Source organism: Neopelma chrysocephalum, unplaced genomic scaffold, assembly GCF_003984885.1.
Source record: "Neopelma chrysocephalum unplaced genomic scaffold, ASM398488v2 Primary Assembly neopelma1_96814, whole genome shotgun sequence".
NCBI lineage: Eukaryota > Metazoa > Chordata > Aves > Passeriformes > Pipridae > Neopelma > Neopelma chrysocephalum.
Genome location: NW_020925458.1, coordinates 774,409 through 789,407, shown reverse-complemented (window position 1 = coordinate 789,407; position 14,999 = coordinate 774,409). Strand labels below are relative to the sequence as shown.

General features: G+C 37.4%; 1 protein-coding gene across 3 annotated transcripts in view; it reads right to left on the bottom strand.

The window, feature by feature from the left end:
* The window catches only part of SMARCA2 (SWI/SNF related, matrix associated, actin dependent regulator of chromatin, subfamily a, member 2), a 118,768-nt gene that overhangs the window by 44,811 nt on the left and 58,958 nt on the right, over window positions 1-14,999 (bottom strand). For all 3 annotated transcript variants that reach the window (XM_027709658.1, XM_027709660.1, XM_027709659.1), the window contains 9 exons: window positions 13,608-13,771; window positions 12,077-12,143; window positions 11,394-11,504; window positions 9,748-9,990; window positions 9,329-9,442; window positions 7,979-8,086; window positions 5,531-5,617; window positions 4,579-4,625; window positions 2,974-3,140 (listed from right to left, as the gene is read on the bottom strand). In XM_027709658.1, coding sequence (XP_027565459.1) covers window positions 2,974-3,140; window positions 4,579-4,625; window positions 5,531-5,617; window positions 7,979-8,086; window positions 9,329-9,442; window positions 9,748-9,990; window positions 11,394-11,504; window positions 12,077-12,143; window positions 13,608-13,771 — 1,108 coding nt within the window. The remainder of the gene's footprint in view (window positions 1-2,973; window positions 3,141-4,578; window positions 4,626-5,530; window positions 5,618-7,978; window positions 8,087-9,328; window positions 9,443-9,747; window positions 9,991-11,393; window positions 11,505-12,076; window positions 12,144-13,607; window positions 13,772-14,999) is intronic.

The following is a 14,999-nucleotide window of genomic DNA, read 5'->3' as shown; positions in this document are numbered from 1 at the left end:
TCAAAAGTAAATCTTAAAATGTTGGCTAACATTGTTATACATTTTCATGACTCACATAAATTTCAACTGAAGTTACTATACACAAACAGAAGAGAGCTCTAGCTTTGATTAATGCCTTCTGGCTGTAACAGCATTAAATATTTTTAAAAGCTACTTATACAGAGATTTATCGAAATGTCACTGTTTGCCTTCAGAGTCATAATTAATACTAAAGGACTGAAAATTCTAAAAATGTCCTATCTTGAGGGTGATATATGGACAGAAGATCAAGCTTTTTTTATTATTACAGTGGGTTGACCTCAGCTGGTTGCCAGATACCCTTACCCCCCCCACCTCAACAGTACATGAGGAGAAAATAAGACAGAAAAGCCCCCGTGCTGATAAAAAGGCAGCTTAATAAAAGTGAAAGGTGCATATGCCAGCAAGGCAAGAAGAGGAATGTATTTACTACTTCCCATCAGCAGCCAGATGTCCACCCACTTCTTGGACAGCAGGGTCTCAGCACTCATAATGAGTAACTGGGAAGACAAATGCCACAACAAGGAATGTCCCTGCATCCTCTTCCCTCAGCTTGTATTGCTGTTTGCACCCATTTTGTCAGTTTGGTCAGCTGTCTCATCTGGGTCCCAGTTCACCTTCAGCCTACTGGCCTCTGGGGTGGAGGGGTGGTTTGCAGAGAAAGCTCTGACACTCTGCAGTGCTGCTCAGCAATAGCCAAAACACTGGAGTGGTATCACCGGAGAGTTATCAACCCTGCTGTACCACAAATGCAAAGCACAGCACTATATGGGCTGCCAGGAGGAAAGTTAACTCCATCCCACCCAGAGCCACCACAACCACATAGCCAAACTGCTGGCCCACTGAACCCCTTAACTGGGTAAGGTACCTACACCAATTGGGTAGAAAACACTCTAAATGAGAAGACAGCTGGATAGAATATACATAAACATTGCATTCCAGTATGGTAGATAATTACAAAATCGGAAAAGAAGAAAAACGGTTCATCTAATTTAATGAACTAACTGGAAAATCTTAAAACAAGGAGGTGTATTTACCATACCACATCTTGCCGTAAACATCCTGGCGTGAAAAAGAATTCATTTAAAAACACGTGATGTAAGGTTATTTAAAACATTTACAATGTAATATAATTAATCTTTCTTGAATGGAAGCATTAAAATACCTGCAGGCCAGAGGTGTGAAGAGGGCTTTGTTAGCATGCTAGTATGTTCTTAGGACAGTTATGACAAAGACATTATGTGGCAAACAGGTTTAAAACTCAGGTGGGATACCCTGTTTTCCTTTTACAGAATTGCAGAATCCATCACAGAATCAACTAGATTGGAAAAGACCCCTGAGATCAAGTACAACCTTTAACTGAACACCATCACATCAACAAGACATTCAGTCTTTTCTTAAACACCTCCAGGTGACTCCACCACCTCCCTGGGTAGTCTATTCCATCCATTCCAAAGTTTAATCATCATTCCTGTGAAGAAATTCTTCCTAATGTCCAACCTAAACCTCTCCTGTTGCAGCTTAAGACTATGTCCTCTCATCCTGTCACTAGTTGCCCAGTAGAAGAGGCTGACCACCATCTGGCTACAACCTCCTTTCAGGATGCTGTAGAGAATGATAAGGTCCCCTCTCAGCCTTATGTTCTCCAGGCTAAATAACCCCAACTCCCCCTGCCACTTCTTGTTTAATTTATCCTCTAGACCCTTTACCAGCTCCACTGTCCTTTTCTGGACATGCTCCAGCACCTCGATGTTCCCCAGAACTGCACATAGGACTCGAGGTGTGGCCTCATCAGTGCTGAGGACAGAGGGACGATCACTGCCCTGGTCCTGCAAGGACACACTATTGCTGATATAGGCCAGGATACCTCTGGCCTTCTTGGCCATCTGGGCACACTGCTGGATCGTGTTCGGCTGCTTTTCACCAGCATCCCCGGGTCCTTTTCAGCTGGGTAGCTTTCCAGCCACTCCTCCCCTTGCCTGTGGTGCTGTCTGGGGTTGTTGTGACTCAAGGGCAGGACCCGGTACTTGGCCAATGATTCAGTCTGTCCAGATCCCTCTGTGGAGCCCTGCTATCCTCCAGCAGACTAAAGCGACATTCCCACCCAACTTGGTGTCACTGTGAATTTACTGAGGGTATACTTGATCTCCTCATCTAGAAAATCTATAAACATACTGAATATTCAATAAATATACTGAACAAAGATATTGAACAATACTCCACAATATTTCTAAATCATCTTTTCATTCCAAGGTAGTAAAACTTATCTACATATGAAGGAATCAAGGCTTCTGATTTTCCTGTGAAATTCAGGAAGAAAGCTACAGGTACTAATTTACCTGTCCCTGAAATTCAGACTGTGGAGAATAGCAGTTGAACTTTAAACTGATAAAAATCAATGAATTCCACTGGAATGTAGGCACAGCAGTGGCATTACCATCTCTTATCATGAGAATATCTTCAGACAACTTAGATAGTGATGACTGATTGGGACCCTGGATTTTAAACCCTTTGTGAAAAAGAGATGAGCCCCTAAGCATCAAATTTCTACATAATCTGCATTTCATGAACAGACCTGAGTGCTCATCAAAACAATCCCTTAACCAAATAATCTGCAGGTTAAACACATGAAAGAAAATGCTGAAAGAGCCAGGGAAAACTACTTAACTCTATGAACAGAGACAAAAGCATATCTTGCTCAGTACCTCGTCTGGAAGAAAAAGGAAAATTCCAGTAAATTGCAGCTTAAGGGTCTACTGCCATAATTTCACGATAAATATCCTTGCAGATTTATAAAGTAATTTTTTGAACCTGTTTACACTTTTGTATAGTCACATCACAGCACTGGTGTGCTAGGAAGACACCATGAAGAGAACCCAGGGCTTCCATGCCCAAACTAATGAAGAATGCTACCTATCTTGCTATTTATTCTTTTTTTTTTTCCATTTAGCTTACCATCGAGACGCAAGTAAAGGAAATTTCGAAATGCAAAGTAGTCTTCCATAATGGTCATTAGTGATGTCATTTGACAAAAAAGAAGCACACGATGGTTAGTAGCTCGTAACTTTGGCAGAATGCGATCGAGTAGCTCAAACTTCCCTGAAGCCCGATAAAGTTCAGCTCTGTTGAGAGAAGCAGCACAGTAAGTGCCAGAATGACCCTACATTTAAAAGTTTGTAGCCATTATCATGTCAGACTATAACAAAGAAACTAATTTACTTAGTCCAAGCAAGATTATAGCACCTTTCTTTCTTTAAAATTGCTTATGATGATTAAAATAAAAAAATAAACACACACGTGAATTCCCGTTTTCCTGATTTTTCTTCAATTACAAAAACTGTGCAGACTTTCAATCACACAGAATACTCTCCTTTATGAAATTCAATTATTTTCATTATTTATCAAAACAAACATTATTTCTCACCTAGATAAGCATTTTATCAGTTAAAACATTCACCTCCTAGTTTTGTTTTCAACTGGCATTGAAAACTGGCATTCAACTGCAACTGTAGTTGCAAATTGTATTCATCAGGGACATGTTGGAAACTCTGTTTCCACTCAACTATTATGCACATGGCACTGAAATATTGCAAACTGAACTAATATATAGAGATAACAGAAGGAATTTGGCAGAGGATATACTCTTTAGCCATATAACCTTGGTGACTCTGAACAGTGTTTAGCTGCTTTGGTTAGCAGCCCTTCTGTCTCCTGTGCTAAGGATTGCAAAACAGGCTCTTAGCACTGAATCAACCCATAACTGAGAAAATGAATAAAAGTAAACAGGATGTCTAAATCAGCACCACAGTGATACACTTTAAAAAATAAATTTCATGCAACATTTTTCTAATGTTGAGTCTTGAGTCTGTATTTGCAAAATATGATGTATCATTAGCAATGGTATAAAGTCCAGAAGACACATAGCCTTCTGATAGGCATAAACCCGTAATCAGCAAAAGACAAAACTTTTTAGGAGACAAGTATTCTGGTATACTAACTAAGGAGACAGTCTGGTACAGTAGTTAAGGGGAAAAAAAGAAGAAATGTCCTTAACACCTGAACAAGAAGCAAGACAGGTGGATAGTACACACCTTTTGTTCAGAAAGCACCCATTAACTTGACAGTTGTACAAAGTGTCAAGAAAAAAAACATAAATTTATTTCATTTTAGATTATGCAAAAAATGCTACTTTAATTTGAAATAAAGATGGTAAAGAGGAAAAAGTAGAAGGCAAAAGTAACGAGGGAGAACAAAATCCCAACTGATATTTCTGAAGAGTCATTCCAATGAATTTCAGATGGTATCTAAATTATTTCAAAATAAGGGGAAAGGAAGATAGTCTTTTCTGCCTGCTACCCTAAAAGAGATGGAAGATCACAAAAAGATCCTGAAGACTTCTAGTACTACTTCTAGTGTGTTTTGCTTTACATATCTACCCTGTGCCTCCTCTGCCTTTCTATAAGTTTGCTTGAGTTTGCTAGTATGCATCCTCCAGAAAAAGGATGTGATCATTAGCTGCAATACAACACAATACCACATAGGAAAAACTGAAACAGTTACCCGTTGATGACACCATTTGAGTAGCCTAAATGTTCAGCGAAGGACTCCTGTAGAGTTATAAGCAATAAACATATTACAAACTACACAGGAACCAAAAATTTTGCATTCTTATGGAAATTAAATTAAATACATGAATGTTGGGGTTTGAGTTTAATGATGATTGTACTCTTAGAAACCACCTTGCAGCACCAGCGCTCTGCTTCATGTTTTCCTCTACTATTATTTGAAATTCATTGTCTGCAGAAGTAACTTCTGCATTTTACCAGATTACAAATACAGTAGGACTCTAATTAATTTATACTGATTACTAGAAGATCCATTTGCAAATTACTCATTTATTTAACCAGCATACAAGAGAGCAAAGAGTGAAAACTACAATGATAATACATCACAGTAGGAACTTAATTATTCATTCATATACGTAGCTACATTCCAGATATTTATGACAGTTTCTATCATTCCAGATATATTGCATTTATGTACTTAAGGTCCTATTGAGAGATGCTATATAGATAGTACATTTTTTCTGAAAAAACAAGGTGGATGGAATAGGACAATTTAATTGACATTGTAAAAGATTAGCAGTCTTACACAGATTTAATTAGCAGTTACAAAGATTCTACACATGACATTTTGAACTAGTGTCTATACATCACAAATTTAGTCTATGTGGAGATCAAGTTGCTCTGGAATATCTTAAATTTACAAAAAAACCTTCACTTTTTAAAAACACTGTTCCACAAGATTAAATGCTTTTAAACTAGACTTTGGATTAACAATAAAAAGCTGAGAGTTGTTGACTGTTGGCTGTTTTTTTCAAATTTGTCCTTTCCAGTATAAATTATGTAGAGAGAGATGTTCCCTCCCACACACATAAGCTTCTACAGCAGTTTTCTGTTATGATAGCCACCTGAATAAAAACAACCCTCAAAATCAAACCGGTAAGTCTTACCTCAATGTGCTGAAACATGTATGGATGATTGCATATCTTTCTCAATTGCATGATAGTATTCATTAGAGTTTTTGCCCCACCTTTTCCCTATGGGTACAAACAATGCAAAACAAATTATTAATTTCTTAGCTTACGAATAAAACTTTTGAAAATATTTTTATCTGAAACCTAAACACTGCATCACTAATTAAAAAAAATCCTGACAAACAAAAAACAACCCCCCCAAAAATAATAAAAAAAAACCCCAAACCAAACAAAACTACAAAAATCCAGAAGCTATTGTGCAGTTGTCTTGCTGTATAAATTCACAAGTCCTAACGATGCTCTGCAATGAAAAAGGAGGACCCAGAAGCAATCCATAAAGTGCATTATGTTTCTACCCGCAGTATTCATGGTGTGAAGCAGAGCATCCACTGTCCTCCTTATTTATACTGTTTACTTTGAATCCATACAAACTCCATCTGGTCTGAACCCTCTAACAGGAAACAACTCTAGCTGGATGCTTTTCAACTCCACAGTATCTTCTCCAGTCTGTTAACATAATGGGTTTCTCATTCTAGGCCAAGTAAAACACAGTGCCACAGGTGCTAAAAAGCTACAGATCACCAAATTAATGAGTCATCTTACTGTTAAAAGAAGTATATTCTCAAAACCTACACTACAGTTAACCTTTCTTCAGAATCAGGACACACATGAGGCTGTTGCGCTAGACCAAACTGTATGGTTACAACTAATTGCAACTGATGAATAAAAGTTTGAGAACATCTTATCATAGTAACATTGCCAAAGACTTGCCACTTTCAGATGCCAAATGTAATCAGAGTGGCAGCAATATTCCAAGATTATTGTATGAGTAATTCAAATTGACTTTAAAAACAATTTAGCAATTTCGAATCTTAAAACTAGGGGAGAATACACAACTTGTCATATACTAGTAATATTCTAGTCTTTTCTGGAAAGTATGCTGAAATCATAACTTTCATCTATGGCAGAGATTGTCCATTTGAAGGGGGCACTCCACACATCCAAAACTTGGTTTTGTTCTTTTCAAAATCCTCTCCAATTTGCTCCAAAATGCAGTTCATATTTATTATAAATGTAATTCCCTAGAGCTTTCCATCTTAATGAATTCTCTCTAATCTCAGCTGGGTCCAGGCCAGAGCTGCAGAAAGACAGGATTTTTTCCTAACACAGTAGTTGTTTGATCACTGAAGTCAAGCGGTCTTAACAACCACCTCCCTCTGCTGTCAACAGGTAGCAGAGATAACAGAGCTTGATGAAACAGCTAAAGAAAAAGATTATTTAAGAGAGGGTGGCAAGAGATGAAAAACTGTAGACCCTTGGGGAGAGAGAAAGGAGAGGCAAGTGTTTAGAAGACAACAAAGGCAATTTGAACTGGTTAAGTGTAAAGCTGGGTGGAGAAGCAGGTAGGACAAAATTGACAGAAGCTTCTAAGCAGGTGAAAGAAAGAGATCAGAAAGGGAAGAAGACTCAAAGAAAATGAAATTTTTAGGACAAAATTAAACTGTAGAATTACATTACAAATACAACCAAGGAACATAAATTAATGTCTAAAAGGTATTTGAAATATGAAGATGAGTTCCAATATCCAGTGAAAAGAATCAGTTTTGTCTGGTTCTAATTAAGAACCAGCAAAGAAAACAATTTGACTGCACAAAACTAGGATGGTGAAATAAGATACTGAATAGAAAAAGTCACCCACTGTACCAAGGCAATCTGAAAAAGGATTATGGAAAGACTGTATGTGCTGATGCACTGTATCAGCAACATATACACAAGAAGGTGCAAACCCAAACTGTTACACACTAGGTGTTCTGCAGTGCCTGTTCAAGATATTTCACATTTACTACAGTATTTCACATTTGTTATAATGTGGAAAGTTGATGAATGTCAACTTCTTTACTCTGTATTGACTGCATGAAGTCCCATGATGGCATAATCAACATTTACTAACACATAGTCTAAATCTAACTACATGACTTTGAATCATACAGTTCTCTTAAAGAAACTCTGTCATCAACAGATCCTCTAAGTATGAATGCAAGTGTACAGCCCTAGCTGGCTGAAAAAAGACTTAACCAATCACTCTGAAAGACAAGATGAATGTAGCCATCGCTGCCCAATCACAATTATTCAGGTACGTTATTGAATTAACCTGGCCAAAGAAAATGCTGTTTTTTTCTCAAACATTCCCTGTTTGCAGAAAGGCACTGCAACTACAGTGAATACAAGTAATATCTTCCCTTTGTGAGAAAAGAGTACAAGCTGCAGTCTTGTAACTGAAAAGCGTGCCTAATAGAGATTTCTTTTCCCATAAGAAACCTGCAGTAAGAGCCTACATATTGATTTTATAAAACAGAAATAATATTGTTAACATGTTTAATCATAATACAGTATTTCCTACACATTTTAGTCTTTCTTTTGTACCTTCTTGTCCTTTTCAGAACCATCTGTGAGAAGGATTCCCTTGGCCTGCATGTGACGGTACAGGATCTTCTGAAGGGCTGACATATCACATTTGATCACATATTCCACCTAGTGTAAAACAAAAACCCAACCATAAACACACTAACGTAACAGTATTAGTAAGATCTAACTGCAAGTTCTTGTCATTTGAAAACACAAAAAAAGTAACTACTCATCTTTTATCTGTACTGTAACACCACATAAAATTTCTGTAACCAGCAATCCAACTGCAAGCACAGCAGTGAGCATCTCAAAAGATTATCTGTGAGTCATACTATCATGAGAGAGTTGGATCCTAAGAATGTAACTGCAGGATTACCCAACGTATTTTTTTTCTCATTCTGTAATTTTTAAAATTTAAAAAAAAATTAAAAATGAATTTTGTTTTACTTTACGTTTAACATGTAATTAAAAAAGTATTTTGTGTTGACTTTATTGAGTTAAACATTATAAAAATATCATCATTGTATATGCAGCAAATAAGCATCCCTCACAGTATCTAATTAGCATAATGCTTACCTAGGTTGTCATAGAAATATGCCATTTTCTCAATATCCACTAAAACACAGTAAATTAATCAAGTACTGTATGACCCCTACATTCAGCCTGACATGGTGTTCAGCTTTGTAAAACTGTATTTATTAAAGTAGTTTTTAACTGCACACTAGATTTAAACACAGTAATACAAAGATTTCATAACCCAATTTAACCCATTTCTTTTTCCATTGCCCCATTTCCAGATTACAGTCACTGTGTTTTTATTGGCTAGATATAAAAACAATGACCTTTCAAATCAGAAGATAACTTTATGTTCTGAATTAAAAAGCTACTAGTTAAAAAAAAATGTGCAATTTCAAAAAGAAAATTCACACAATTTTTAGAATGATAATGCAGGATCAAATTCTGCCTGTTTTATAAAGTCAAGTAGTCCTTTAGGAATTTCAGTGAACTAGCCACGGGAGCAAAGTTCAATGAGTGCAAGGAGGATGGGACAGGACAGTCTTATCCTCAGTCTATGGCTGACTCACAAACTGGAACCAGACTCTATGGGAAGAGGCTGCATGTCTTACAATGATGACAACAAACAGAATTAAAGCTGTAAGATTGGTGAGGAATCCTGAGAATTCAGAAACTTGAGGTATTCAGGCTTCCTCAGTGGCCAGCTTTCTCTGAAGAGTTATAAACAAACCAATCACAGTAATAACAAATGCTAAAGAAGTCCTCTTCTGAAAAATAAATCTGAAAAAGGAACGCTATTCAATTCTTAAAAAGGAATATTAAACCCTTTCCAAAACTCCTCTCACTGCAAACCTTTTCTGGCAGTTGAGACTCAACCTCTTTCTTCAATCTTCGCAGCAAGAAGGGCCGAAGTACTTTATGGAGACGACGGATGATCAGAATAGTTTCTTCCTCATTTAAGTCCACCTACAGAAGTTCAAAAAGTCACTACAAGGCAACTTAGTATATTAGGCAATGTCTTCTCTCACTTAAAAGGTTAAGTATGCGAAGTAATTATTTGCATCTTATGATAATTTTTGACTCTGAGTCAAAAATTACAGTGATATTAAAATTTTCTGGTATTATAAAAGATACCAGACTTTTAGTTATCTTAACTCCCTAAGTACCAGGGAGAGATTAAACACTAATCCTTCTGCATAAGCTCCTTTCTGTTGTCAGAGGAGCTTCAAACTGGTTTGTTTCTGATCTTTTAAAAAAAATTGCCACAGTACCCTTTCTCCAGTCATGGCAAATGGAGCATTGAACCACTGTTCAAAGGTGCTACAGCTCTTGAAAATGGTTGGGAGGAGGAAGTTGAGAAGAGCCCAAAGTTCAGGCAGTTTGTTCTGCAACGGAGTCCCAGTCAGCAGTATTCGCCTAGGGGCCACATAGTGAGTATTCAAGACCTGAGTCAGCTTGCAGTGATGGTTCTTCATTCGATGGCCCTCATCTACTATCATATATTTCCACCGAATCTGAAGGAAAAAGAAGAAAAATTGGCAAAGTTACAGCAGGTCAGACATTCCCAATTCCTCCCAACAGGTGTAGAACAAAAATATTTCAAGCCTGAGACACTAGTCACTCTCAGTTGTGAGGAAAGCCAAATCAAGAATTATGCAAATACCAGTGTCCTTGCAAGCAGCAAACACAGAGACAAAAACTAGGTATGCTCAATCTGATGCTGAATTCTGACTGGAATGGCAACAGAAAACAGCAGATTCTTTCCATTTCTGGGAAAGAGATTAGAATCAAGGCCAGAAGATGGTTCGCAGGAGAAAAAAGAGACCACAATAAGTCCAAATAAATCTGTCTCCAAACAAGAACTTTGAAAGGGGACAAAGTATTTTTAGACAAAGTAAGTACGCTCAGCAACCCTGAACTTTCTTTCTTTTCAGCTAATCCTATATTTTCAACTGAGAACAAAGCAGCATAATTAAAATCATCTCAGTTACTGCATTTTCAACTAAAGTTTCTACTACTTAAAATGAAAGTTTAAATGCAGTCACAGCAGATATTGAAAGATATTGCTCTCTCCTACCACCTGTACTACAACATGGATAGTCAACACAAGTGCCACGCGGACCGTATAACTAGGAAGGTCTCGGTTTGTCCTTTTATAGGTGCTACCTAATTCCATTTCCCAGGACAGGTTGAGTGGCTGTCCTTCCTATCTTTCAGCAAGAGTGGGAAAAACCAGAGGAAAAGAAACACTCTGCAGTCTCAAGCTGTTTTCAAACACTCTGAATTATACTAAGAAAATGCACTGCTTTTGTATTAGAGAGGACAAACAAGTAATCTAATTATGCAGTATGTAACAGAAATAAAAGTGAAAATTAACAACAATGGGACAGGAGGACCATATGATTTCTCTGTATAGCAAAATACTTCCTTAGTTTGTTTTGTGTGTACATGAAATAGTCTTACAGTACAATAGTTTTCAATTTAATTCATTACACTTGAGGCACACCTGTAGACAGTCAGTGAGCGATAGCAAATTCATGATACTGGTAACTATTTAGTCACAAAGTCACCACATAGCTGGAAAGCGTCTAGTAAGAGTGAGCTTCAGGTCAGAAACAACAGAAAAAGTTAAAGTCACTGCTGCAAAATCGGGCTATATTATACTATGCAGAGGTGAGAAAAGTCATGTTCTTCCACGGACAGGCAGGTATACAACAGAACTGCACAAAGGAATTAGTCCCCTGGCCACATTCAGGAAATTCCTTTTGTTCACACAGGAAGAGCTGTGACCAAGAAGGGTTAACTTTTACTGCAGGACAGAACAATGGGACCTTCCCAATAAAACAAAAATGTATTTTGTGGTATGCGCCATTGGAAGGTGTCTTGGTCTTGCTGTAAAGAAAGGACAGTCTATTACCTTAGCAAGGATATGTTTGTCCTTTATTATGTACTCGTAAGTAGTTAAAAGAACATTGAATTTTCCACTTCGAAGCTGAGGAACAAGTGAGCGGCGCATTGCAGGTGTACCCTAAAAGAGAGACAGAAGTTTGTAGTTACTCTTTATTCTGATGAAGAAAACACTTTTTTTCTGAATTAGCAGACAATGAATAACTACATCAACTTGTAATCCTACAGTTCTGTAAATAATACATTGATAAATTCCAGACTTCTTCAGAATGCCTTCCCTAAACAGTTGCTAGACTGAAAAGCTGTTTATGGCGGCCATGAAAATATGTAGCCAATGGTCTAGCCTCCTTACAAACTGTTTGGCCATATCACTAGTACAGTAGGCAAACAAGAAAGTATTCAGCTATGTTTAAAGTGTGAAGTAGTCACCATTTGTATTAGTCTCACCAGAAGCCCTGTAATGTGATAATTAACAATTTTATTCTGCACTTTTTACAGTTGTTTACAGTCATTTTCCTCTAGTCTTTTACAGTTTATTACAGTCTTCTTAAGTGTGATTAATTTCATGCTTAGTACCCAATATACATTACAAAATCTGATGAGCAAACAGTTTAAATGCATGCAGAGACTGTAGAAAAACCGGCCCTAGTCTCATTCCTTTAATTTTATTGTCATATAAAAAGCAAATCAAACCTTGTAAGATATCTTCACCACAGAAGGAGCCCATTTGTCAAATTCATATGTCCAATTGGATAAGGTCCTATCAAAGAGATTATAAAAAAAAGTAACGTTTCATCATTTGCAGGTCAAACTTCATAAATGTTTCCAAGTGGCTGCCAGCTTCTCAACACATTTTATGTAATCCAACACCACAAACAGCGTATTTTTAAATATGCACTTTATATACTGTAATAAAATACAAGCACCTCAGAGGGAAGTAAGCACAAAAAATGTATGAAACACCCTTTCAGTTTATATTCAGGGGCCTCTCTGAAACCAGTAAGAGTAGTGTTTTACATGCATCTTTGTATTTTGGAACATAATAAGAAAAAGAACAATTGCTCTGAAGAAAAAAATAGATTTATAAGTTCTTTTATACTACTTATGATCCAAAACAGCAAAAAAGAACCTCATGGTTTTTCAGCTGCTTGGGGTTTTTTTCCCCTTCTTATTGGACTTGTGATGGCAGCAATACTAGCTATTTAGAAAAGGCAGAGAAAGGCAGCTTTTGAAATGTATGCAAGAAAGAATTTTCAGCTTCCCTCTTCTAGAAACATAAAAAAAATCACTACAGAGTACTTATGAGAAATTTGGTATTTTTACTGTACCCATGTGAAAACTGACATTAATAACACTTTCCCTTTATTTTTAACTTTGTTTTACTTTATAGATCTTCTCCCAGATGTTTCTTTTCACACTAGAGCTCATAATTCATATTCTACAATTAGGCACAGCTGTGGCATTTATCTTAGTCAATCAATTGCTACTGCAGCATTGCCAGAAGGCAGGACACCTCAAAAGAAATCAAGAGACGACCACAAATCAAATTATTCCTAATCCTGCAACAGATTTGCACGCGCAGCACAACTGGAGGACAAATCAGCTAGTGAAAAGGCCAGGGAGCTTCTGCACATCAATCAAGTCACTTACAGAAAAACAAAGCAAACAACCCCTCAATCTCCTACATTTGTTTTACAGTGCCTTGCATTTTTTTATCCAGATCACTAAAACCCACACCACACCTTCAGAGAAAGAAAAATGCATTACGAGTCATCTATAAAACAAGCATCATCTTGGAAAGCTAAGGAAAAGCCAAAGGGGGATAGCGCAATAAACACTCATAATCTGGACACCTGACAAAAGTGTGAATATCACTCATCAAGGCTATATATATCCAGGGCTAGCTATATAGTACTTAAAAGATCATCCAACCTCATTAAAGCATGCTTACATGGTATCAAATGAAGAGTCAGCTGTTTAAAGAATTAAGCAACAGATTTTTAATATCAGAGTTAAAAGATGAATGGAAAACTGCATGCATGGAAAGAAAAAACATCCCCCTCTAGTGGCTTAAGAGTGAATTAGAGTAAATTCAAACCAGTTCGCCAAAATTAGTAGAATCAAGTGCTTTATCAGCTTTCTGGTCTTGTCAGTGTGTTGCGTTCCAAATAAACCAACCTGCAATGCTTAGGATGCTAATGCCAGAAAGAGATCCATTACTTACGACAAGGGTACAATGATGAGATAGGGGCCATTGAGTCTTTTGTGCTCCATCAGGTAAGTAATGAGTGCAATAGTCTGTATTGTCTTTCCTAGTCCCATTTCATCAGCTAAAATTCCATTCAGATTGTTATTATAGAGTGAAACCATCCATTCCAGTCCCTGGAGCTGAAATGAAGAATAGTAATTTCAGTTATTTAAAACTCACACAGGTAACTAACATCAGCAGTACAGAACCAATGTTCTGATGTCCCTGTTTACATACATCCTGCATTTCCTGCAGTAATACTATATGCATAGGGCCCCCTGTCTACCTTTACATGGAAATCATCACTCCTGTTTAGCAGAGTCTGTACGACGAAGTTGAATTTCATACAGGGAGGTTTTAGTACTGCAGACAAAGCGACAGAGGCACCCACATGCAGGGCTGATAAACACCACTGCAAGAGTTTGTTCTTCAATTTCAGCTGTCAAACGCTAAAACTTTCTGCGCGTATTGCATGCCATTTGCCTGTGTCAATTAAAATCTTTCAAAACCAACACCATCAAATCTGTGCAAAACATGTAAGTCTCATCCTTGCCAACTGCATTACTGGTATGCTAAAGCACTTGTAGCACATGTCCATTTAGTGCCTGCTGTCCAAACCTCCACACGTCAGAGTACGACAACTTCATCCAAATATGCCTTATGTATAAAATTCCAGAGTTGGAAGGAAGCCAGAGTACTTTAGCTTGGCAATGTCTACGTATCAGAATTTCACACTCCAAAGAGTATTGCTAGAAAGCACTATTCCCTTGTCAGACAGAATTCCACATATGTGTATATCACATTACCGATGGACATGGAAAATAAGTTTCTGCTTCTAAGATCCAGACTTCTGGTGTGTCTCATGCACGGAGCAAGCAGAAAATTAAGCGTCCTGAGAAGGTTCAAAGAGAAAACTCTATGTGCCTCATGTAACATTCTGCTGTCCCTGGGAGACAGTCTCCAAAACAATGTTGCCAATTCACTGGCTTTACCCACATGTGGACTGATTCATATCTATGTATTAAACTAGCAGGAGTTGATCGGAATTTGTACTGCCACTGCACGTCCCACTTACAAAGTAGCTTCAGAATCAAGAATAGGAAAGCTATCGTGTCTGCATCATTATTCTTTATTTTATGTGGATATAGAAATAATGTTCTGACTAGAGAAAAGATGCAGGTCTAGTTTCCTATGAAGTTGTACAATCGCAGAACTGTTGAAAACACGCATCAAAGACATTTTCAATCACACCTGAATCTAGCTTATGTCTGATACAGAAGTTCCTAGTTACTAAATCCAGTGAAAGTCTGTAAAGAACATGTTACACTGACCTCCACAGTAAACTATTTTTCTTACTTCCAAATTGTA